General features: G+C 38.5%; 1 protein-coding gene across 1 annotated transcript in view; it reads right to left on the bottom strand.

Moving 5' to 3' along the window:
- The window catches only part of COL14A1 (collagen type XIV alpha 1 chain), a 116,374-nt gene that overhangs the window by 1,133 nt on the left and 88,039 nt on the right, over nucleotides 1-27,202 (bottom strand). Inside the window, exons 37-47 of the mRNA XM_051778456.1 lie at nucleotides 22,457-22,510; nucleotides 21,960-22,055; nucleotides 20,670-20,723; nucleotides 20,165-20,218; nucleotides 13,932-13,985; nucleotides 12,975-13,046; nucleotides 10,455-10,490; nucleotides 9,962-10,028; nucleotides 9,271-9,459; nucleotides 2,373-2,450; nucleotides 1,280-1,435 (exon numbers count right to left, since the gene is read on the bottom strand). Coding sequence (XP_051634416.1) covers nucleotides 1,280-1,435; nucleotides 2,373-2,450; nucleotides 9,271-9,459; nucleotides 9,962-10,028; nucleotides 10,455-10,490; nucleotides 12,975-13,046; nucleotides 13,932-13,985; nucleotides 20,165-20,218; nucleotides 20,670-20,723; nucleotides 21,960-22,055; nucleotides 22,457-22,510 — 910 coding nt within the window. The remainder of the gene's footprint in view (nucleotides 1-1,279; nucleotides 1,436-2,372; nucleotides 2,451-9,270; nucleotides 9,460-9,961; nucleotides 10,029-10,454; nucleotides 10,491-12,974; nucleotides 13,047-13,931; nucleotides 13,986-20,164; nucleotides 20,219-20,669; nucleotides 20,724-21,959; nucleotides 22,056-22,456; nucleotides 22,511-27,202) is intronic.

Genomic DNA, 27,202 nt, shown 5'->3' with positions numbered 1-27,202 from the left:
AATTGACATTTTATATATAGATATATTTCTATATCGTGTGTGAGTATATATATATATAATCTTTAAATACACATCTTTTATTCACATAAAGGAACAATGAAAACATTTAACAAAATTAATAAGCTGGAGCAATTGGAAACCCACCAACAGACAGCCAAGTTAGTTGGAAACCACCACCAGAATTTGTCAAATGTCCAGTTGTAATACTGTGCTCATTATACATTGCAAACTCTGCCTGCTTTAGCTTATTCCAATTGTGGGCAAGAATACATGATTAACAGGCAAAAGTGGGTCAGCCAATAATTTTTAGCAGTGCCAGGAAGCCAAGTGCATGTACAGCAGCTGTAAGTTCATTAGTGGTAGTCAATATCGTTGCTGGAAAGCACAGAGCAGTTCAGCATCCATCTCTGACCTTCAGCCCAATGAGACCTGAACCAGAATGAGCCTTTCACCTTCTGGATTGGTAGCCATTGTAAGGGATTGGGCCTTAAAACAGGAAATGAACAACAGGGAGGGGAAGTGAGGAGAAAAGGATAGGAAGAGACGACAACAAAAACATTCAGGTAAGTAAAACATACAAATCAGCTCAGGGCAGATTAAACTGTAAACATCAAACAAATATGCTTTATGTGTAACATCTGTAGAGACTAGTGCTTTACTAATTTCAGTTTTAGCTTGGGTGACATAATTGTTGGTAATGGTGTTAACTTCCTCCTATGGCCTCTCCGTGCTATAACGAGAGGGGAAAGTAGGATACAGAGAAGATGTAGAAAGAATCATTTTTCCAGATGGCTTTCACTGGTTAATGATGGACACGTGCATCCCTGTGCCAGGTTACACTACTATGGTTTTAGTAAGGGTCATGCTCTCATGCCACTCAGAGGCACACGGAAGGGGAAGTTCAGCAACACGTCTGAGAAACTACAAATGTAAAAAACTCTGCTGTCACAAACATTTCATGGTGGGGGTTCAACACAGAGACCGCTGAGATGGAGCAGGCTCATACAGCTACACAAACACGTACAGGACAAAACCCACTAGGCAGGATCTGTTTTACAGGCCGGGGTCAGATGGTGGACTTCCTTTGGTCACTGTGCTGGGGTCACCTTCTCTTTGTGCTGCAGTCCCACAAAGTACAGCCACACTGGACATGCAGGTTTTTTGAGAGCTGCCACATTTTAGCACAGGGTTCACCAGTAGCCTCCATCTTACTTTGGCTGTTAGAAAATGCCACCCTCGCCTGTGCAGACAGCAGCTGCCCCAGCTCCTGACTACTCACCTCCCATGCCATAACCAGCGCAGGAGGACGGATCACAGTACCCAGGGGGACCAGAAGGACCCTGTGAGCCTGGGGGTCCCATGTGACCAGGGGGACCTCGTGGGCCCGCTGATCCTGGTGGTCCTGGGCTGCCAGTTCGACTTTCTCCTGGAGGTCCTGCATAGAAAGGGGGAGATGAAACAGTTGAGTAGTGTCTTTCATGAAAGCAGGGATTTGAGGCCACTTTCCTTGGCCTGGAAAACATGGCACTGAGTGTGCTACAAACACTTCCAAGACACAGCCTGAGCAGAGCAGCTGGGCATCCTGGCTCTGACTCCCCTGGGCAAGCTGAGGGAAAGACTGCAGCCTCTGGCAAGGAAGGCAAAGCAGCAGCCCCAGAGGAGACCTGCTCTCCTTCTCTGGTCGCTGCTTCATCTTCCTTGCCAGACATAGCTTTTAGCCAGAAATTTATACTAAAGCAAATGTTTCACCAAGCATCAAACTTCCAGAAAGGCAGTTTCATGGGGGAGGGACAGTCCTGGATGCCTGTGCAGCTGTTGATTTCCCCCACTCCCTTTCCATACAGTTTCTGAGTAATGCTGTGCCTTGATACTGGTGCTCTCATGGCCAGAATATCCTAATTAAGTCAATGCAATTTTACTCCTGTTTCAACAGGACCTGGATATCACTCCTCTGCTTTTTCAGGAGCTAAATATAAATCCCTGTGATTAATGTGCTTAATTACTATACATTTCTTTGTCAACTCATGCTTAGGTATGACCTTAAGTCAATGAGAAAACAAATGCAATTAGTCCAGACTACTTTCTTCCCCTTCAAGAACCCATATCTAAAAATAATACTTAAAAAAAAAATAAAAAGTTGGGTTTGGAGAAGCAGTTTATTACAGGGAAAAGGAAACTACTCAAGTGACTGACAACACCATCATGTGGCACATCACAACATATATTACATAATAAGAAGATTATGACAGTTAAGGTGCCTGAACTGCTGACTTCTGCTGCTTGAGCCTTAGAAGCGAAAGACAGAGCCAGTCTGAGCTGCTTTGCACTTGGGTCAGAGTGGTCTAATGCAGATGCTTCAAATGTAACTTTACCTGTAGATCCTGGTGGGCCTCGGGGTCCTTGCGTTCCAACACCTGGATTGCCTTTTTCTCCTTTCTCACCTGGTAAACCTAAGGAAATAGTATTTGGTCACACTTTGATCAAAAGTGTGGGCAGTGTTTATTAGTTAACCAGGATTACAGTTCCATATGTTATTTTTCATCTAAAACCAGATGGCAGAGAAGGAAGGAGGTGAAAATTAAAAATTATTTGGTTCTTTTTCCATCCCTTCGCTGACAGCCTCTCAAGGGAAACATGTCATTCCTGAGGTCTTAAACATTCCTGCTGCCATGGTGGTTTCATGGAGGTGGTATGCAGAGGCATCAGCCAGTTTCCAGGCTGCACTTCCTGCTGGAAAGCTGCCTCTGGTCTATAGCAAGGTGCAACGACTGTAAGTCAGAAGAATCCTCAGAGCCTCAAAGCTGTTTATAAATTACTGTGTGGCCCAGAAAAGTAAAATTTTTAATTCTACAGCCAATTTTTCTTCAAACGTTCACCCACTAAAGAGTGGTTCAGCACAAGATGGTTCTACACACACGTGGTGAGAGCTGTAGTGGGTTATGGCAGAATCTTGCTGAAACACAAGAAAAGGAGTTTCATCAAAAATCTGTCAACATCTGTCCCCCCCAAATAAAGCCCAATCCAAGTGTTTCCCAGTCATAAAACTCTGATGTTCCAACATACACAGCCAGTGAGTTGTGTTCCTGCACTTGCTCATGGCACTAAATTTCTGTCCTTGGGTCTGATTCATGGAGGTCACAAATCTAGTAATTCAGAGAAAGTAGTGCCTTTTTCCAGCTTTCCATCTCCTTCTGTGCTACCACTATGGCATCCTATAAAAACACTTTCTATATGCAGCCATCACAATAAGCGGTGTCAAACTATAGTAGGTGTCAAAACTATAAATTCCAGACCCTGAGTTTCCACGGATGACTTGGAAACTCTCGTAAAGTCTGTGTTTGATTTGGATAGTTCAAAGACACCAAACTCAGGCTGGTTTGTGGGACTTCCCCCCCATTTTCTTGACCTCCCTCCCAGCACTGGTAATTGCTCTCCCTGCTTCACAGCTTACCCAGTTTCCAAGCCAATATAGGGCACCTTCATCAACACAAACCAGAGAGAAAACAGCTGCTGTCCTGGGAGAAGCGGTATCTACAATTTCAGCTGATTCTTTCCTTCCTCTCTGCTCAGGTAACTGCTAACTTTTAGGGTAAAGCAGCTGGAGAATACTTCATTATTTCAAGGAGTCATAGAGGATTTTTTTTTATCTTCATGAGCTAATGTCTGATGGAAGCAAGTAAGTAAATACAAAGTCTAAGTGGCAAAAAAATTGTAATTAAAACCCCTCACTGGCACAGAATTGCTCACATGAAGTTTATCAAATAAGAGTCTGCTGAACTGCAGGGGATTCAGTATCTGCTGAGGAGTTCTGGGTCTTCTGTGGAACAGGAGGGCAACATATCATGTGACTCAACAAGGTGGAAAACACAGCCCATACCTCTGCAACCAGTAACTCCACACTGAGCACAAAATTTTCAACCAAATCACGATGAGCTCTTTGTCTTACCTCTACAAGGCTCTTTGCCACTGTCCTAGCACAGTTAAGGTATTTCTTGTTTCCCTTTAATGCCTTTTATTTCCTTCAATTGCAAAATTTGGAGGGGAGGGGTGTTTTTTCCCAGATACCTAAAATTTGCTTAGCCCTGTTTTGCTTCAAACATATGGAGAAACTCATCTGTTGCAATGCTCTGCTTGTGCTGCATGCCTTGTAACAAGGTGAAGGTATCCAAATTATCTCTTACCACTCAAGACCTGTAAGGAAAGGCTTGCAATTTGCAAAAGGCAAAGTCTGTATGTGTGAATTGCTTTTTTCTTCATAAGACTGGCCCATGACAACCTCCTGGAATCTACACAGATGTTTATTACAACAATCACTGCTTATCCTACTGTATGATAACATTACTTGGTGACTTCAAAGACAAGGGCCACAATGTTTTCAAATGACAGCCTTCAGGCACTCAATGATTGTTCTTAACACACACAGAACCACATACCCAGATGTGATGTTCACAGAATAAAATGACAGTAAGAAATGCTAAACATGGAACAAATCTACTCAGGCTAAGAATAAAATGTTCATTCTGGAACAAGTGATGAAGCTCTTGCGCAGGACAAACCTCCTTTGAAATCACATGGATATCAAGATCTTAAGCAAATACTGAAGGCCAAGATAAAAGTCTACCTTAGGCCTCTTTTAGTCTAATTTTCAGTAAAGTTTATCCAAGTTAAAGAGAACATAAATGCTGAAGCAAGAATATCCTATTCCTAAGGCAAAATGCTCATGAGTTAAAAATCAAGCACTCTATGAGCTTCCCTAATGGACTCAACAGACTCACAGACCTCTTGGTTTGCTCCTAATAAATGACAGAACATTCAAAATTCACCCAAGTCACTTTTGCTGTCATTAGAGCACGGCTTACAGAAAGCCAACCAGACAAGCCATCACTCTCTATGTGGGTTCACTGCAATGATTAATCACCCTCAGGGATGAAAGTGGGTATCAAAGCTTGTCATTTGAGCCTTCAGATCCCAGGAACTGCTTTCTAGTTTGTGCACTGGACATACTTCAGCAATACCTTCAAATTGTCTCTCCCCCTTCCCATTAACCACGTTTTCATGTCTTGTCCCCATCCAAACTAAGCAATGGCTTTAGTTCAGCCCTGTGGAGATCACAAGCAACTGAAATCAATTATTTCCAACGCTCCTCTAAAGATAACTCTGATAGTATCAGTCATTAAAAACAGAGCCAAACTCATGAACACATTCTCTAGCAAAGAAAATTAAATTTCCATGGTTCCTGCACCAAAAGGAAATCTCAGGTATTGCTTATCTAATTTTGTCTTTAAGAGAATACTGTCCTGCAAGGAGAACTGCAATTCTCCTGAGAGAAGAATATTGCAATTAAGAAAATGTTCACTTTTAAAGATGTTCAGCTGTGACTATAGTGTATAAAACACAGGATTGTCATTTTTTTTTCTTTTTTAATCCAGATGAAGCTAAAATTGGAAATAAAAGTATTTAATTGACTCAACTGGCAAAATTTCCATTTAATTCCACTGGAATTTTGCCATCACAGCTGTAAACATGTGTCTTTTGATAACACATGTTTAACTGACTCTTTCATATGAAGCCAGGAAATAAATACAGATCAAACTGTGCTTGAGAACAGTGACTTTCCCAGTGACAGCCTAGGTATTTATTGTACTTTAATCATAGTGGGATGGGGTGAGTAGCCATAAGTTTTATGCGTCACTTCAGGCCACATAAGAGCCGAAGCCCACCCAATAGTAGAAGAACTGCACTTTCACAGCATCTGAAAGCTAACAGTACCTCAGAATAATTTTTACTAGGGCTTTTCCATTTTTCCTCGAAGTTGAGAAAACTACCCATCTATTACAAAAATAATAGAAAACAAAAAAAAAAAAAAAAAAAAAAAGAAGAAAAAAGCATGCTGAATCCTTGGGGATTTTATATTATTTTGTTCCTGGGCACCCAGAAGCCAGCCACAGACCCAGTTCATAAACATAAAATCAAAACAAAAGATATTTGAACTAGCTGAAATGAAAATAGAAACCAGTGCTGTGAACCAGTTAAAACAGAGATTAAATAGAAATTAAAATTAAAATAGAGATGCGTTGATGTGAATAATTAGCATTTGAGTTTGGGGTTTTATGTATTTATGCAAATAAGTAAGAGAGTAAAATTCTAGTAATTTATCTGAGAATATGTACTGTAGGGGTCTGGTAATACAATGTGGCCTCTCAGCTGGCAACAGACACTGAGAACTGAATCTGTCAGGAGAAATGACTTGTCTTTTCTCCCTGAGGTGGTCTTTCTTGGAAGGACCAGCTCAGTGCTTTATTAGTGAGAGAACACATCCAAGAATGGGACATCCTGGACCTAGAAGTTCAAGTGAAGGTTTCAAACAGAACTCCAAAACACTCTCTGAATCCCAGTCTCTTTCCAAAACATCTGATTAATGCTTGGCAGAGTGACAAGGTAAACAAGGGAAAAGAAGCTATTGGCCAGGCAAGTTATCAGGGAAGTTCACTGGTGTCTCTCACTGCTGACATATTCCAGTAAAGGTCTCTTTGGTGCACGACTTCTGACCAGTCCCACATGCTGCTTTCCGAAGTGCCCCTTTCTTACAGGTTGGGATTGAACAGGCAGGAGAGGCGAGCAGGAAGAAACATCTATCCTCCTGTCCCACCTTTTCTCTTCCCACTCTACCAACACCTTGCCACTCAGCTCAGAGCCAGTAACACATTCTTGCAGCAATCCCAATAATTTGAGGGAAAAAAGCAACACTACTAAATAAGCGGGTGTTGTTTCCTTCTAATGCCTATGACTTCTCAGTACACTCTGCAGCAATGCATTTTCTGAACTTAAAAGGTGGAGCCTGACTTTCAGAGTTGCTGATCTGGCACTGGTCTTGAACATTAAATTGACTTCATATACAACCAAAATGTTGATGACATCAGTGAAAAGAAACACATTGTTCATAAAGACTTCCAAGTGGCTGGCTGGAGATCTTCAGGACAGGACTATACATCGTGTTTGCCAAACAAGTTAAATGCAAACAATGCTTCAGAACACACCAAGGGATGGGGTCTGACTCCATTTACTCTCTTCTCTGTAGTTCTTGGAAAATTAAAAACCCTTCCATACAGAAGAAGAGTAATTTTAGTCTGCTCCTTCCCTGTATGATATGTAATTAGGAAGCAAGTGATAATTGAGAATGCACGAAAAACTTCCAGTCATTTTCCACAAGCATGAATCTGGTTACAATAATTTTTAATTTTCATTTCTGCATTTTTGGGTTAGTTTAGAGAAAATCCTTAGAAACAGATTCCGAAATATCCCGAAGGTCTGTAGCAAAAGTCCTGCTAAATAAAGTGCTATTATATCAAACACATCAGAATAAAGACTCAGTTGCTTCTGAAGAAATTAAATCCCCAAGGACTAATAAATTATGCTATGCCTTTGCCTACTTTCTGAAGGAGCTCCTTCCTCTTTCTTCCCGATTCTGTTTAAGGCTCCAGTTACATGAACATCCTAAAATCCCATTTTTACTCCAAATAAACCAGCCAATTATTTTGTCTTTTAAGTTTACACGTGGATTCTTGATTCTTGAAACAATCTCATTTTAAGCTTTAAGTATTGTAAAACACTCCCAATATTTGGCATCACGTTTCATGAAAATCTGCAGAGCTCTGGCTGGCTGATTGTAATTCTGAAGGATGCTTGAACAGAACTTGCTCTCTAATTATGAAACTCCCCACAAGCACTACCTGTCAAAATCAGTCCCTTCTAACATCAGTTATCTATATAGAGAAGAAAAGAGTAATAAATACTCTTTTCAATGTGTTTTTACCCTATCTGTACTCACTCTGTTGCCAATGCTGCTTCTCAGACATTATCAGCAATGAGTTAACCCACATCCTATTTCATTTAAATTACTGTATCTAAACACTCTGTGATTTCACAGCAGTATAACATGTGTGTCTGGGCCTCAGCACAACAAATACAATGGAAAATGCTGGACGGGTTTCCTTTTTTGTAGCCTGGTATTTTGGTTCTTCCATTCCCAAAGTCCTAGTTTAAACGATCTATTCCCAAGAAGCCATTTGATACATGCTAGTATTAGTGTGGAAGCAAGTACCCTGAAATTTGCATTCAGTCTCTCCAGGTCACCCTTTTTAAAGTCAGTTCCTCACTTGCTTTCTCTTCCAATCTTTTTTTCTACTTGTCTCATTCCTCCTTCTTTCTGGACAGTGTCTGGATTTTGCTCAGCTGGAGCAGGCAGGCATGACTGAGGAGCCAGCACCTGAAACCTTGACTCTTTTTTTTTTTTTTTTTAAATAATTGGAATTACAGTCTCACAGGTTCACTCAAAGACTTTCTTTTCAAAACAATGTTTTAAATGTGAGCATCATGGCTACTGTGAACTGGAACTATTAAGCTCCTGAACTGAACTGTTCCTGAACTGCACAGCCTTCATAGCAATTAATTTTTAAAATGCTAGATAGCAGATTTTGTAACAGCAACACCAATTCACTGCTTTTGAATATCACATACGTCTCTTGGGTTTCTGGACACCTCCTCATGTCACAGTCTTCAAAGCACTTTCACAATTTTAGATCTACTCAGTATTACCTCTGTGAGATTAGTGCTACTCGGGGACACCAAAGATTGCCAGGGTTGCACAGAGAGAGAGTAAATCAAACATGGAGCTTGTTTCTTTATTAGACAATGCTGGTGGAGGAATGGAGAAGGGGATCTAGCCTACACATAAGAATACAGAAGAGAATTCTTGTAAATGTTAAGTGTATTACTTCTCTCTGACCTCACCATTTCCATAAACTAAGAATTTTTTCTTTTCCTTATCAACCTTGCTCCATTCAGACAATTGTGAGTCAGAAATTTCTAGATTGACACATTTCACGTTATCAGAAAAGCTCAATCTTTCCCCAACATGCACCTGTCAGTTTTGCATTTGACGTTCTTCAGCAGCTCCTTTGCTGATATATTTAGAGATTCAGCTCACTTCAGAGTCCTACTAAGCATGATGTGATGGGATGTGCACAGTTAGGTCCCTCCAATCTTCAGCAGTTTAAACATTAAACCTCTGTTTGATCCTGCAAAATCACACTCAGCAAAGCCTGCATGACCTTCATGACAGAGATTCTACAGAGCTTTCATTATGGTCTGTGTTAAACTCACCAACCAACTAGTGAGAAAACTGTTGCTTTGATATAGATAGGAGACAAGCCATCAGAATGTATCAGAAAAAGGAGGTATAACTTTGTATGTGTGAAGTATGAAGCCTACCTCTTTCTCCTGGTCTTCCAGGTTGACCAGGGCTTCCTGGAAACCCTTGCATGCCCGGTGATCCTTGTTCACCCTGTGGCCCTGGAGCTCCTGGCCGACCTGGCTCACCAGGAGGTCCTGCGATGGTTCGTGTTGAGACAGACTGGCTTGGAATCTGGTTCAGAATTGAGTTATATCTTGCCATATGACCTGTCAGGAAAAAAAAATCATAATTTTCAAGTTGCAGTGGAAAATCTGGTTCAGCAAAGTTTGAACAGAGTATTGGCAAGTTCTCAAGGCTGTGGTCTGTCATACTTTGATATTATGTGCATGAAGTTGTGTGCTTGTTGGTGGAGAAACAGGGGTTTAGGAAGTACACAGAAAGTGGAAAAACTATTGTGTGGAATTTTATTTCTTTACTTTGGTAAGGGTTTGGGGTTTTTTTTGTATTTTATGTCTATAAAAATTTAAAATTGTTACAGCAGAAGCTTCTGTATACTATAATAGATTGGAGACAATTCTGGCTTTTCTTAGATGGCTGATGCTAATCAGCTCTACTTGGCTATAAATCCAGTTGAACATAAATCCTGACTGTCTAGCTTAAAACAAACAGATCCCCTTAGATACTTTGAAAAGCATCGTATTTGTAAGTAATGGTGGCAGGAAAAATCCATTCTGGAGATAGAAGCATATGAACTATGGATATACTTGCCCTGGATGAGCTGTTCACACACTTGACGAGCAACAGCACGAACCATTGCTTGGGACTGAAGATCGCCCTGGATAACAACAGCAGCGGTGTCATAAAACAGTTTGTTGCATCAGTTCTGTGTTGAAAGTGCTTAGAGCAATGAAAGACATTTATCATTGCTGAGAGATATATCCTCACAGATGAGGAAAGAAAGCCAAAGAAATTTCAGGATTTCGCTGGTTCCCATTACTGTTTCAGCCAGTAAGCCAAGGTCTGAGAAGATAACCCTAATGAGAGATTTGCAGACATGCTTGATGCCTCATATTTCTCGCCTTCAAAATATGAATGTAGCTATATGTAAGACCAAGTCTGGAAAAGAAGGAAAGTTTTCTTGACTGCAGAGAGAAAACTATTGTGCCTGTAAACACAGCAAAACATAAATTGTTGGAAAAAGCTTTCATAAGACAGAAGGCAGACAGGAAAAAAAGCATGGCTAATGTGAAAATGGACTTACCCGCTCACCCCTTTCACCCTTAGCTCCAGGAGGACCCTATGAAAAGATTCAATACCAAAAATTAATTCCCATTTTGTTCTGCTCAAATTTTCAACACCTAAAACATTGTCTCCCTTGCAGATTCACAGTAAAGGGAGGGAAAAAAAACGATAAACAAGGTTTCACTGTTATGTGACATTGACAGATACACTTCCATTTCAGTACTCAACAAAATGTTCACCTCTGGCAACTACATGGGAACAATTACTTTCTCATGTGTTTGTCACACACTGAATTCAGTTGTTTAAAATGGCAGCAAGGGCAGGCATGCATTTCACATGGCTGAAATTGGTCTAATTATGACAAAATAGCAGTCTGAAATTTGTGACATTTACTGCACTGAGACTCTTCATCCACTATGAACAGAGTCAGCAAAGGGGTTAAACTGCACAGAAAATTAAATATGAGAATGTGGTAGTTTGGTCTAGGCCTTCCTTGGTGACCAGTTTGTAGCCAAGGAAGAGCCCAGATTTACCCAGTATTCCCTACAATTTTTACGTAAGCCAGGTTATGAGAAGAAAGGAGGAGAGGCCTTCGCTCTCTTTCCTTCCGGCGGCTTGGAGGTGCAGGTTCCCTGCTGTTGAGTCTGCCGTGCTGGAGAGCGAGGCCTGGTAAGGCCTTGCCGACCTTGGGAGGCAGAGGTTGCCGGCGATCGTTCTGGAGCCACTCTCGGTTGTCCCAAGGAGGGTAGTGAGATATTTCTTTGCTAACTCTTTTATTGGGCTACTAATTGGAATATATATATATTTTATTTTGGTTTTGTTCCTTTTTCCCTTCCCCCTTCCCTTTCCCTTGTGAAATTGTATATAACTGTAATATAAGTGTAAATATATTTATATTATGTATATATATATTGCTTTAGCTGTCCATCTCTCGTTTCGGTTCTCTTGGTTGTTTTTTCCCTCTTCTCCCTGAGGTTTGGGGGGAGGAAGGGGACTTCTTGTGGTAAGGTTTGGAGACTTGGCAGGGAGCCAGCTTCAAACCATATCAGACATTAAAGATAATATAATACTGTAATGATGGTAAGGACTATTACGGATTGGAACAAGTTGACTAGGGCAGTTATAACTTCACCAATGGCAGTTTTTTGGGGTAGCAAGGAAAGGTCTACCTGAATAGGTAAGCAGCTCACTGATATATGGTTAAAGCACAGCTTAATTCTATCCTGGGAAAGAAGAAACTCATACAAAGACTTCAAGATTATTTCTGAGATCTCTTTTTTATTACTTTACCCTTTGAGAAAGACAGTTATTAAAGCTCAGTAATTTTTCACCCATCTAGCTGTTTTTTCTGAACACAGTAGAGCTCTTACATGACTCATAGGAATATCTACACTCTAGGAAATTTGGTTCAATATCTGGAACATGCATCTGGACAGGAACCGAATAGCCAACATGTTATATATTGATAGTAATAAACACCATAGTTCATCAAATCTCCTTAGTGGATTTCATGATATCACGAAGAAACTATGCAGAACTGGGCATTAGGTTATTATCTTTGCTTATATATTATACATTATCAGTCAATTTAATTTCATTTCCGCTTAACCAAATAAAAATGCTTGCATTGGCCTAAATCTCCAAACCAAATTGGATCTTGAAAAAAAATTTCTAGTCTACAAATAGAGTCAGAAATACATACTACCCAATTCTGATGTCTTTAAAAATTAAATAGAACATTTACTGTCATATATGGAAAAAAACTGAGCAGGTTTTCTAATTAACCAAGTTGTCAAATGTTTAAATATGAATACACAATATTACCTGAACTGTTACAGAGAAAAAAGAGGTCCACTATAAATATTGTCTTTTATATAATTTACACACTGACTTCATAGTTGTATTCCTTTCTTCCAGTCAAACTGTTTTGTTCTGGGTTGTTTTGATAATAATAAAAAATAATATCTGAAAGACAAACTTAATATTGGAGGTTCCTAATACTAATTTCAGTTATAGAGAATGTAATTTTCCACTCAAAGAAACTGACAGTCAAATTTATAATAATAATCTAAAAAAAGCCCTGGTCATTAGTCATTTGTTCTGATGTGAACATAGAGTAACCACAAAAGCCAGATTTTTTTTCATGCAATATTTTCACAGTTTGAAAATCAGAATAATATTTTGGAAATATTCAGGTTAATAAATGGCATACTTGAATTTCCCAAGAGTTGCTAGAAGTGTAAATGAAAGAAAAGAGAAAGTAATTACACAAAGACTACAAATTCACATAGTTATGTTTTTAAGTTCTGTGTTTTGACTCTATAATCCCTATATTCCAAACACTGTATGTAAGATCAACAAATAAATTTAGTTACAAAGAATGAACAAAGAAAGATCAATATGATGTTTCATTTAGCCACTAACTGTAAACAGATCATAAGCTATAAATATTGAGGAGTTCTGTCAAACAGTGAAGCTAAGATCAGAAACCAACTAATATACAACAGGAGATAAAGAAATATTAATTAATTTTACTCACAGGAGCTCCAACATCACCTTGTGGCCCCTGGCTTCCAGTAATACCTGGAACACCTGGAGCACCAGGTATGCCCTGTATGGAAAAAGAGAAAGAAAACAGTGGTGATGACAGTCAACATCCGTGAATCTCGATGAGCAAAAGTCCACAAAGTAGCCAGTACACAATCAGTTCTGTCAGTCAAAGACTGCAGATGCCAAGAGAGAGGACTGAGAAGTACATGCTGCGGGAAAAAGAGCACCAAAAGCACAGCTCTGAGAAAAGCACTTGAGAAAAATAATGTCGGTTGCTTTCCGGAACAGGAAGGAATTGCTGAACCACTAAATCCTGTGATGTTAATACTGTGTTGAAGGGGCATGACTTGGAATGTTCTTTGTAAAAACCACAGGATGGCTTGGAGAATACTCAGCTTCATGTAACATTTTATACTTATCCAGAAGGCATTAACTTTGCCTAGCTGCCCAGTAGTTGAGAAGGCTGACACTGATTCTGAAGGCAACATACATCTTACTTTGAAGGATGAACTTGGACTCTGCTGTCTTCCTTGATTACTCTGTGAGAGTACCTGCACTCACCTCCAGCCTCCAGACCAAGCAAAACGTGGCATTTCCCTTCAACTAATAGTCCTAATTGGAATTTTTTACAAAAAGAAAGTCTTGTTTGAAATGTTAAGAACATTCATTCCCTCTATATAGTGCAGCTACTTGCCTAAGAACAAGCTATCAATCTATTGACAGAATAACCCTCTCTCCTTCCCATGGGAGACATTTTTTCTGGAGCTAAGTAAGAGTGGAAAGAAATGACACTGGACAAGCAGCTATCTGCCAACTCCGTGCGTCATGAGAAAATTAACTTCCCTTGGCCTTGGTCTATCCACTGTAGCCTAGATAACAGTGTGACCTATAATCCCCCCAAAGCCTGCTGACTTTTACAGTAACAAATTCCATAGGCAATACTCACCATTGGGCCAGGAGGTCCTTGTGGGCCTGTGGGTCCATCTTTGCCAGGAAGGCCCTATAAAAGAGAAATAAAGGCAATTTTATCAGCTTCTTATATGAACTTCATGAATCTGTTCTGTTTCATCTAGATGATATTATTTACTTTTTGTTCTTCAGTTTTGTTTTGCTTTGTTGATTTGGTTTTTGTTTGGGGAGGTTTTTGTTGTTTTTGTTTGGTTTTTTAATTAATAACTGTTGGTAGTGGTTTCTTAGAAAAAAAATTCCCTTATTTGCCCTGGGGAGGGTTTATTTCTGAAAAGGAACCATAGTGTCACCAATATTATTAAAAAAAAAAAAATCTAGCTAGTCTCACAATACTTTTGAAATAAGAGGTAATGCAAAATTCTTCATACTGGCCATTTTCACCTCTGAGTGAATTTCACTTCGAATGCTTCTGTAGCAAGATAAATGAGAGGGTTTGCTGTCAAACCTTCCTACCACAAGGTCACGTTTCTACATCTGTTCTCACTGGTTGCAACTATTCACAGTCCCACTGATGAAGTGGTGAAAGATGGCAACTGAGAGTCGATCTCTCTGCCCAGCAATACTGTACATATGCACTAACTATCACTGAGGTCCTGATTCAGGAAGCACCGGGAATGCTCATGTGGTTTACATTATGAACATGCCTCAGAGCTTCCAGAAATGGGAGCCAAAAACTAAAGATAACTTGGAAACTGGAAAGCAAGCAAATCACAAAAAAAAAAAAAAAAAAAAGGACTGACCAGATGTAGAGGAAAATACACTATTAATACAGTATTCTTGCAAATTAACCAATATGCACACTTTGTATCCCTATGCTATAAAGCATGCATTGCATGCATTTCTGACCAGCCTGGTGATAAAGCATTCTTTAATTACTACAGCCCCTACAAAGGAAAAATATGGTCTTGTTTCTGGTTCAAGACCACTTTGAAAGGTAGTTTAAGCTGGAAAGTGTTTGGTTTATTGCTGAAAGGTTTGAAAGTGTTTATGCTGACACATACAGTAAAGAACATTCCAGGTCTCAGTATCTCAGAGAGCTTTTCTGGTTTGTATTTTTTCTGAATCTTTATTTCTGACACAGTTTTAGTAATGACTCCAGCATGAACTACTAGTGTTATGCTTTTCATAATTCAGAAACTATTATTCATATCTGCAATCATATGGCATAAAAAACTGCCTGGGGAATATTATCTGCCATGTACCTGGAAAGGTTTTTTAAAATTCCACCAGAAGGGTGTTTTGATGATAAAATAAGCCACATAGTCAACTCACATTATGTCATCTATACATCCTTAGAGTTGATAAGGAAATACTTTCCTGTTTCACAGGATTTCACCAGATGGTTCCTGAAGCTGCAAGGACCAAAGCAGCTCCCATATCACAGTAAGAACTAAAGCAACTGTAACAGCTAAGCGCCATTGAAGTAAAGATAGTAGTAGAATCTTTATCACAGTAGTTTTAAGAGATACACAGAAAAAGGTTGCAAGCCTAGCTCAAATATGTTTGCAAAGGAAAGTGTGTTCATACTCCAAAACTGGTATTCCTAGAGCTAACAGAGAATGGTATAAGGAAAGAACTTTGAAATGCATTGAAAATGATAAAATAGGGTTTTTAATATTCTCTGGAAGAAGCATTTAGTTGTGAAAAATGCTTTGAAAAATTCAATGATAGCTATTCACATTTTTACAATAACATGGAAGTTCCTAAAGGTAATGCAAGCTAGACTTCTCTTTGTAACAGTAAAACCTTCAGGAAGACCGATACCTGCATATTTACAAGCAGGTTTGACTTTTTAAAGCAAATATGTAAAATCTGCATTTATTTTTGACCAGTTCTAAAGCAGGATGAAAACTGGCTGGACTCTTTCAAGGGCGTAATTTAACTATGAGTAGGGAAATATAGAGCTTTCCACTGACTTCCAGGATCTAGAGTGGATTCCCACAAACTTCTAAAGGAAAACAATGCTGTAGGTCCCTCCCTTCTCCCATCCCAGTCAAAGAGTAGAATTAACGGTATGATCAAATTACATTTTCTTGGAATATATTTCACAATTTCTTTATTCTGAGCAATGTTTTTACTGTTGGCTGCTCAAGAATCACCTCCTGTCCATTCTCCTAAGGTTTATTTCTCTTGGCATTGTGTCTGTATTGCCCCCAGAAGATCACCTCCTACTGTATTTGCTAGATGTGAAAACTGCTATATGTAAATGAAGTCAAAGTGAAACCTGATTTAAGAAAGAGTATGACAATACCTATTCTCTCATGCAAGTAAAAGACTAAAGATACTTATTTGTGCTGCCAGTAGGGTTTGAAGATGATGTTACTCAGACCATCTGATGGCCAGAATGGATCTGACACTCATTCTGAACTTGTGAGTAGTGCATAGAGATTAGTACGTACCAGGAAATTGGCAGGAGGACTGGGAATGTATTTCTTCTGGCTCTTTCTCTCATTATTTTTGGTGTGTGTAATGTAGAAGAAAATAGAGCACTGTGGGAATTCACAAAGATGTATTCTGAGCACTGAAGCCTTAAAGATATTATCTAATCTCCCATTTATTGAATTCTCCTCCTTGCTTAACCATCTCTATTCCAATGGGAATGACTAGAGGAATTACATAGCACAACAGCACTTTCTCTCTGTCACATCCAGGACAGAAATGACTCCGTACAGAGCCACTGAATCTCCCCTATGTAGCTGCATGTCCAAGAGCAGGATGGTACAGATTTTGATGTGTGACCTAGGATGTAGATCCTAGAATCAAGATGTATATTATCTTGGAAAGTTAGCTCAAATCAAGACATACTTTCCTAATGGTATGAAAAAAAAATTATGGAGAAAGAGTGTAGCTCAGACAGAATTTTTATAAGGGATTTTATTCGCTGAAATACAAATGGCATTGTGTGTAAAATCTCCGATCTGCTGACACCATTATAAACTCCTGAGCTTTCAATAGCCTGGAATTTGTTTGGGGGACTTGTGGAGAGGTGATTTTTCCAGTAGGACTAGATACTGGCAAAAACTTAACTGAAGCTACTGAGCCCAGGATTGAAAGAGTTTCCTGTAGGGCCTTTTAAAAAAACCTTGCAGCCTGGGACCCATGACTGCCTGACCCAGAAAAAGCAGAATGTGTCACATGTGCAATTCAAGCTCTATCTTTCAACATGAAATGCTTGGGAGTGTTCAGGAAGAAACACGATCTGTTCTTTTTAGTAAAACCTCTCTATACTGGTAGCTACAAATACGGGCAGCAAGAGAGGACACCAAAGAACCACAGCTCCAGCCATAAAATAAAAATAAATAATTTTCTATTTTATAAAATCTTTTATGACACTCTTTTATAAGTGGAAGCAGATAAGAGGGGAGGGGACTGTTCCTCGTGTGGAGGTTGAGATGTAGATTTAAACCAGTTACCAGATAGGTATAAAACATTATCATGTATATTCAGAATGTTTGCTTTATTATCAGAAAATGGAGGTTTTTTACTCTGAGTCAGGCTTCACACAGTACTTTTATTACATTCCACTTTTTTTCATAGAGTGGGTATGTCATTATGAGAGTGATCTTTGTATGAATTCACAAAACTGACAGGGAAGATGTTCTAATTCTGGATGATGTACTAAAATGCAAGATAAAGCAAATAAACCGGAGACTTAAAAGCAGAAGTCCAGAAATACAAAAAGAAACTTTACAGACTAAGTGTTGAATTACAACATTAAGAAGGGAACAAACAAACCCTTTTCTCAACTGATTTCAAAAATAAAACCAGAAAGTATGAACACTAGAAATCAAAATCAAAAAAGGAAGGAAAAAGAACTGTAAAAGTGAAGTGATTCCAACTACCAGTAACTGGAAGAAAAAAAAAAAATCTTCATTCCAGGACTTCATGAGTCTAATACCACATTACACCCAGTTCAGCAAAGTTCTCAGAGATCTCCCAATAAATACCAGTCCCATGCATAACTCCCATTAAAATCACTGTGATTTAGCCATCTGTTTAAGGACTTTACAGCACTGGTATCACTATAATTAAAATATTTAAATGATCAATAAATACTAAAGAGGAAGTGATAACTAAGCTAAGAATAACATAGAAGAGCTCAGTTCTAGTAGTGTAATAGTTGCAAAACAGCTTGGCACCTTGGCTAACAGGAGGAAGTCCAACAAAAGAAACATTATATGAAAAGGCAATTTACTTCTCAGGAATTTTCCAGTTGCCCTTTGCTGCTGCAGTTATGCCCTTCAAAACTGTGCCTCTCTCAAGCACTGGGTCTTCAAAGAGACTGCGGTGAAATAATTGGTTTGAATCTTCACCCATTAAAAGCAATTTTATGTTGTCATAACTTCACAGGAATAAAATGAGTTACAACACCATAAAATTAGTATAATATAATTATTTGTTGCCATAGAAATAATTACTGCAGGACAACATTGCATAAGGGTCGCACAGAGACAATAACAGACCTCATTTTATGAGCTCTAGGCTGTTCATCCATCTCCTGTGATTAACAGCAGAAGAAAGGCAACACACATGAACAAAGCATTACTACCATATCTATAAAGAACAGCAATTTATTTAATTGCCCTACCTTTTTATAGACAACACTGGGGTATTCTAAAGAATAAGCACCACGTGACCTTCCCAGGATGTATCAAAAGCCTTTGTTGCATTAGCCTTCCTCAGCTTTTCTCTGGAATACCATCTCTCTGCAACAACATGCTGACTTCCACATGTAGGAAAACTAGACCACTTCTGAACTGCTGACTGACATCAAGGCCTGTCTGAGGGCATCCACTGCTACATACAAAGTCAGCTACAGAATAATATAAAAACAAGTTTCCTTGAACTGCAAACCCCTCGATGTCCCCCATGATCAGGAAGGCAGAGCAAGGAGGCACACACCACTCACATGTACAGCATTTACCACCAGGTCACCTCAGCTTGTCCACGACCAAGATCAGACAGATCATGGCAAAAATCCAAATGTTCATCAAGCTCCAGGTCTTTATTAACCTGGAGATGAACAGGTGACACCAAGCTTGGGGAATTTAGGGGGAAATATGCCAATACAGTCAAAAAGAAAACATTAAAAACATGCAAAAGAAGAAGACATCACAGTATTATAAAGTACAAAAAAAGAAGATATATACCTTCATATTTCACCACAACTTAATTGAAAATTAGAAGGCTATTCATCCAATTATTCTTCTGATGATAATGTGTAAATCTTAAGAAAATTTTTTTTCTTGATTTTTAGAGAAAAAAGCATATCTATGTATCATCCAAATTCCACAGTAACTTCAGTGGATTTACTTCTAGACATAAAGATATGCCAATGTTTAAATTCATAATAGAGAGTTCAAATACACATTTTGCTACAGGGATGAGGTTTTTTATAACAAGGTCTAAAAGTAATGCCAGAAAATCAAAGAAGGTCCAGATTTCTCTGAAGTTCAAGTTACATTAACATACTCCAAAAAAGGATCATGAATATGTAAATCTTGTTCAAATGAAACTGAAAAGTCATATTTAATAATGAACTTCTGCTGTAGACAGAAACCTAGTACTATGCTAACAAAAATCTTCCAGTGCCTGACTAATAATGAAAAAAGAGTCTCTTCAAGGAGACAAGGAGGAGGACTTAAATATTTAACTGCACAAATGAATATGATTTTTTTTTTTATTGCTTCCTAGGCAGACTGTAAGTATCTTCAGTTCCTTTACAAGAAACAGAATAAGGTTGAGTAAATTTTGGTATTATTCTTCACCTTCCCCTTTTCCTCCTGTCAACAGTTTCTACAGGTATTGTTCTAAATTCTAATATTGAATTTCCTTGTTGTTGTCTCTGTTACTCAATTATTAGCTAGAAAGCTAACTTACATCATTGCACTGAATTGCATACTAATTATGTACCATTTAACAACCACCTAATTTTAAACATATAAGCAAAGAGACTAATTAGCAGTGCTGAACATGAGACATCTACTTCTATCAAATGCATTAAGCACAGCCATTGTGGATGGCTCCTGTCACTAGTCTAGTATTTCTCAACCCTCATCCAGCAGATGGAAGAATATCCACCCTGCCTCTGACTGCTGTGCTGACTGGTAGAGATGATAAAGGTGACATAAATTAGGATATATCAACCACACTGGGAAACATACCCATTACAGAATGGAAATAAAACACATAAAACATGTAAAACCTTACCCTTTGACCTTGAGTTCCATCTCTTCCGGGTGAACCTGATGCTCCTGGAACACCCTAAGCATGATCAAGGGAAAGCAAGTTGAGTTCAAATTAACAGAATCCAACTAAATCATTTTCCAGTGAAACTGTATGACATGCTTTTGGATAAATGTTTTGGATAAATGGAACTAGGTTCAATAATGGGTAGGGTCATAAAAGATTCAGTAAAGAAGGTATTTCTGTGAAATGAGATGGGTAAACAGACATTGTTGAAATGCACAGGTTTTGAGCCTAAAGAGACCTGATTTCAGTGTTAAACAAGAAAATAACCAGTTCCTCAGGCCCCAGATGAATTGGTCACTGCACACCACCATACCCTGTATTCCTTCACTTTCTAAAGCTCTGTTCAATTCACCCCAACACCACATTTCTCAGCAATTTGGAATACATGCCCTAAACTCACAGTGATGTCAATTCAACATTCAAGCTTAGTAAGAGACAGTTTAGACAATAACTTAGGGAATACCTGCAGGCCAGGAAAACCAAGATCTCCCTTCTCTCCCTTTTCACCTGGTGGCCCCTGCAAATTAAGAATCACACATAGTAAACCAAATATATGGTTACTTTTCTATTTTTAATAGTTCCTTTCCTTTTCTTGTGAAAAAAATAACAAAGCAACCAATAAAAAAAAAGACTATTTTTCCTACTGAAAGCAAACATACAGACTTTTGTTTACAAAACTGCAAATGAAGAATTTAAAAATACAGAAAATAAAATTCATTTTAAAAGAATTCAGAATTAACCTGACAAAATTATAGCCATTATGTTCAAAAAAAAAAAAAAGGTAGCTATTTTCTCTTCAAAGGAATCTGTTTCACTTCAGGCCTCAGAAGTATTTCCTACAATGACGAAACCAAGGGTTTTCTATGGAAAATAGACATGTTTCTACATTACATATGCATGACAAAAAAATATACGTTGCTACATAATAAAGTAACTTCAATGAAATTTTATATAGAAACAATTTCTCTCAGAAATAAATATTCTTATAATTAAAGTATTCTGTATTATTCTCTGATGACAGCATCATCAAGAATATACAGTTTTGGTCATTATATTGTACAGCAGTACCATACAGACTGGATAAAAAGAAGAAAGTGGATTACAATGTAGTAAATTTGAAAAAAAATCTTGCAGAAAAAGATCTGTATCTACTACATTTCAAGGCTTGTGTGTCCCCATCTACTGAGAAGTATATGAAACAAGATAAGTGCTACCAATGTTTCTACCAATGTTTCTTTATGATGAAACTCTGCGACTTATTTCACAACAACATTTCAAACTCCAGGCCTAATCACCTCCTCTGATGACAGATTTTGTAATGAAATGAACATTATTACTTAATTTTGGCAGAGAATATGGTGCTCTTGCTTGGGTATACCTGTCAAGTTAGAACTGATCTGCAATGAGCAATACCCCAACCAGAAAAAGATAAAATATTAACACGTTGGTTTGGTGTCATGTTACGACCCCCACTGCAATTTTTTTTCACTTGTCTTCAGGCTTGGATGCTAATACCCAGGTCATATTGAACCTGTGATCACATACTTTCAGCTGACCAAAAGTTCAGATCAAATAAAAAACCAGAAATGTTGGCATTGAACCCACATTCACTACAGGTCAAACCCACATCTGTGATTTCACCTCAAATGCTGAATTCAGATTCTGATCACAACACTAAAAGCTATTTCAGTCTAGTCTATTTGCTGTTTTAAACATCACAGGAAAGAAGCCTATTGATTTTTTTAAGTCTCACTGGAGGCCCTTGAATAGAAAGCCCACTGGGTCCTTGTGGTCCTGGAGGTCCTTGCGGTCCAGGAACACCAATTTCACCTCGAGGTCCATCTGGTCCCTAAAGTAGCACAGGACATAAGTTAAACTCTTATCATATGGACAAAGGCAGCTTCTGTTTGAAGAATTAAATACCAATAGACTCAAAAATATCTGAAATATGAGTTAATATGTGATTGAGCAGTTAGGGTTCAATTTAAAACTGCCTGGGTCCTTTATAAATACTAAAAAAAATGATTATTTATGTGGTGAAAGCAGAATTCTAAATTTTATATTTTATCAAGGAACAAACAGGACAGGCAATTGTTATGAAAAGAGCCAGACCAAACGCCAATGGCATTTCACTATGTTTTTTCCTCAACAACACCAGAGACAATCTGGAATTAATTTCAAGGCTTACATGCAGCAAAGATAAAGCAAGAACCTGTACATTTATCAAATGTAGAGTGCTGTACAAAGTACCTTTGGACCTGGATCACCGCGATGACCTTTGGCACCTCTGACACCTGGACCACCCTGTGAAGCAAAAGCACAGCAGTCACTGAAAACCGAAACTCTCAAAAACGAAATCCAGAGAAGCCCAAACAGCCCAAACTCCTGTTCCTAAATCAGCATTCAAGAATCAGTAAATATCCTGTCGCTATCCCTCCACTGGGGTAATTAAACTGAGAACATACTTGAGTATGGCCATGCACAGGAACAGATTTAAACACAGATGTGACTGCTTTCTAGAGCCAAGAATGCACACCACGTAAGCATCAAAATAACACTGAAAGCTACAATACGGATGGAAATGTGGTCACGGGTTCCCTTCCAGTTGCTGAAACCTCCTGCACATATGTCTGTTCTCAGCGAAATTGTATTGTCAAAGGCTGAGTTTCCAGGAAGGCCAAGAGCATTCTGGCTTATATCAGAAACAGTGTGGCCAGCAGGACTGGGGCAGCGATTATCCCCCTGTATTTGGCACAGGTGAGGCCGCACCTCACATCCTGGGTTCAGTTCTGGGCCCCTCACTACAAGGACATTGAGGGGCTGAAGTAGGTCCAGAAGAGGGCAATGGAGCTGGTGAAGGGTCTGGAGCACAAGTCTTAAGAGGAGCAACTGAGAGAGCTGGGTTTGTTTAGCCTGGAGAAAAGGAAGTTCAGGGGGAACCTTATCACACTCTGCCTGAAAGGAGGTTGTAGCCAGGTAACAAGTGACAGAGTAAGAGGAAATGACCTCAAGCGGCACCAGGGGAGGCACAGATTAGATATTAGGAAAAATTTCTTCATGGAGAGGGTTGTGAAGAATTGGAACAGATTGTCCAGGGAAGTGCTGGAGTCACCATCCCTGGGGGTATTTAAAAGATATGTAGGTGTGACACTTAGTTTACTGGTGGACTTGGCAGTGCTGGACTCATACATCTTAAAGGTCTTTTCCAACCTAAACAGTTCTATAATTCTTTGATTCTAATGACTCCAGAATACTTTTCAGCAAGGACAACTCTAGAATTTACTAGATCTACCATGGTTTAATTCAGAGCTACTCTTAGGTAAAATGCTCTTTTGGTCATTTTTCTCTTTTTTGCTTTTTTCAGTAATGCTTACATCTGTTCACAATTTATTAACCAACTGTTGCCTTTTTTATTAGTATCATCTGAGACACTGGAGTAGCATATATCTATGGATGGCTGCCATGAACGTGTTTCGCAAAAATATGCTGCGTGTGCTTTCTGTTCTAGGACAGCATAAATTTTTTTTTCACTTTTTTTCATATCAATTTCCCCCTCTTCTCCCACCTGAACATATTGCTTAACCTATTGGAATATAAGCTTTACAGGTATTCTGCCCTTCTTTGTACTCAAAAAGGATCTTGTACAACTACACACCATAACTGAATAGCATTCTATAGAGGCTACAATAAGTACTTACAAAAATAACAGCAGTTAAATTAAAGACACAAAAACATGTAGTATCTATGAGACTTTAAATAGGAATGCAAATAACAGAAATGTTTGGAAATGTTAGAGCACTCTTGCTCTTCAATAAAGGTATCATGACATGGTCTTCATATGTGTCATCACAGAGCAGTTTTCCACTGCCCCTCTCAGCTTCCTCAGTCTTATTGCCTCCATCCCACAGGTCTATGGCCACTACCCATTCCACCATAGCCAGCTCCAAACCTTAAAATCTTATCCCATTCTTCCACGGAACCACATCTCAATTGCCAGTTCCAAAATTCCAGATACTTGTATTTCTACATTCCAGCCCAGTAGCTCCCTCCGTCCTTTCTCCTCCCTCTGCCTTTCTCTTGAGACTACTCTCTCTGAGATTAAAAATTCCTCAGAACAATAACTGCAACTTTTTAACATAAACAAAACCACAGAGTTTTCTCACATTTTGTTCTCAGAAAGAGACTGCATTTTTACTAAGAATATATACTTAAAACCAGCCTGATGCTGAGACATTAAATCATACACTTTGAGACCCATGCTGAGGTTGATACATTTAGCCATGTGCTGAACCCAGCAGCCTTTGCTTGGTAAAAGTACAAGTTCCAGAAAAGCATTTATTTAAGATGAAAATATCAGAATAGCCCCCCTCAGTTTTCTCATAAACTTGTATTGGTGGTTATTTCCCAGCACTACTAAGCTTGTGTGACTAATTTCAAATTTTTCATTTCTTCTGCCATTTCTTCTTCTAGCCAAAAATTCCTGTTATGCCTTTTTCCCTTATTTTGAATAACTTTTTAATAGTCAGTGCTTTCCCCCAGAAACAGCCTTAATCAACTGTTATCAAGACACCTCCTTATTCCTCTTTAATAGTCAAAACCTGTGAAGCACTGAATGCTGTTTCTTGCAATTAAACTTCTGCAATCCTCCAATATTTTTGTTTATTTCACCTTCTTCAGTTCTGCGGCACTCCTTATAAATGCAGGCATTGATTTTGTGTGATATCTTATTTTTACTTTGTGTCAGGAATTTCAGACAGCAGGATCAAATTCTGGCAAAGATGAAGCCATAAAAACAGTATCCCATCATGAAAATTGCCAGATAATATTAACTCTAAACAATACTTTGTCTTACCCAAAATGACCCGTTTACTAAAAGCCTAGAAAATCTTTCCAGAGTTACTATCCCAAACAAATGGAAGCCTTTTCTTTGGAGTCTCTTTAGCCTAATGTCTAAAACTGGCTACATGGTAGAATCCTGATCTCTTAAACAGAAAAATCCTTGGCTTAGAGAAAAGTCACATGACATTTTAACAACTTGGAGCACTATTGACCAGACATAGCACATGTGACTTTCTGACTTTTGGTTGGCACAGAGATGAACGCTGACTTTATTCCTTTGCTCTGCTTTTTCTTAGGCCTTGTACTTTTTTTTTTTTCCCAGAGCTATGCCATCTAACTGTCTGGCAAAAAAACATCACTTCAAACACACTGAGTTCCAAAATCACAGACTGCCTGCCTTGGCAGTGATTTTTCTGCTTGACTTTAAGCCTCCTCTTGCATGGCACTATGCTATTCAAAACATTGTTAATCCTAAATGTAATACATAGAAGTACATTATTTTACTGCTGGGTTAAGCCTTAGCAATTCCTGATTCATATATCTTTTGAACTATAGCAATACACATCCTTCCAGTCAAATAATTTTCAAACAGTTTTCATTTTACTGTGAAATGTGGTCAAACTACTCAATTTCAGTGACATTTTTATGTGAACTATCTGTCTTTGTCAAAGAACACAAATTGGATGCTAAAATACAAAAATTAAAACTTTAATCCCTACTTGATTTATAACCTATATTTAAATAGGGGAACAGAACAATTTCTCCTTGTTCAAGACACATCTCTTCAGTGAATTTTCTCCTGAATTCCTTTCCAGGTTTTTGTACCAGAGGTTGAAGAACCATTCTTGCAGAAAGACTAACCTCTGAGTTGTTAGTAGGATTAATGCCTGCTAGGATCAACAACATGAATGTCTTATGTGCAAGTTAATTTTGTTGTTAAACATGTATCTCATGTAATCAGTGTACTTTAACATTTTCAGAAGCATTTTCCTTTGCATTCCTCACTGGCTCTTTTGTTTCAAAACATGATCTTGGAAGACACAGGACTCAGTATGAGCAGAGAAACACGCAGCTCAAACCTTTCATAGGAGAGCCTCATCTCAAACTAACTTAGCAGGCAGCCCTAAGATGCCAATCAGAGTTAACAACCTAGTTGTAAAAAAAGAAACCACATGATCATTCTATCCCAGTTAAGATTCTTGTTAAATCAAACCAATAACAGGCCACTGTAAACAGAGGCTGCAACTTTTCTAAAATGATAAAAATCAAGCCTGGAATGTGAGATTGAGTTCTCAAAATTTAGTGACCTGTATCTCTATGTCTTATACACTGAGTTTCCACAAGTTTCCAAGAAAGGAGATTTATTCCATATTTCAAAGATCCTACACTGAGATGGAAGGAAAGTGAAATAACTGGCTTCTAGAAAAGACTATCTAGTTCCACTGGTTATGCAAGGAACTTAGATACACACTTAACATTTACACAGTAAAAACTTAATGAGTGCTATTAAAAGAACATCAGAAAGTAAAGGTAAAAGTTGTGCCAGTGTGCATTTCATCATTCACTGGTAAGCTGGAAAAAATTTTAGTTCAGCTTTCACCAAAGCAGATCATTTCATCCTCTCTTCCCTTCAGGGCTTTTGGGTACCTCTCCGCCTCTAGGAGGTCTCAGAAGAACCTACACTTACAGTTGTGCTTTCCAATCAATACTGTACTTACCTAGGGCTTTTAACACAGAAAAGTCTTCTTTCATCACATACCATACAAGTGGCATTGTCATACCCCATATCTTTAATTCATAAGATACTGTAAGCTGAGCATTTCAAAAGGTAAACTCCAAACTACATTTAATACATATATATTATAGTAGACAGACAGAAGGTGATTAAAATTTAGAAAACAAATGGCACTAACTATGACGTATCTACTAATGCTACAGACAGGTAACAGAGTGCAAGGTCTGAAGAATACCACAGCTGCTTCAGGTCTTGATTAAACCATTAAAAATTTGACTGACTGACTATGTAGAAGGTTTTTTACAGCCTAATACTTGACATCTTTGCTATAAATTGAATATAATTCTATCTCTTCACAAACACTTAAAACCCTAATTTAACCTTATTAGTTTTACATGGGCAATACATGTTTTGGAATAAAG

This window comes from Manacus candei, unplaced genomic scaffold (assembly GCF_025592945.1).
Source record: "Manacus candei isolate 608988 ecotype Guabito, Panama unplaced genomic scaffold, ASM2559294v1 h1tg000013l, whole genome shotgun sequence".
In the NCBI taxonomy this organism is placed as follows: Eukaryota; Metazoa; Chordata; class Aves; order Passeriformes; family Pipridae; genus Manacus; species Manacus candei.
This window is presented reverse-complemented; position numbering and strand designations above follow the sequence as displayed.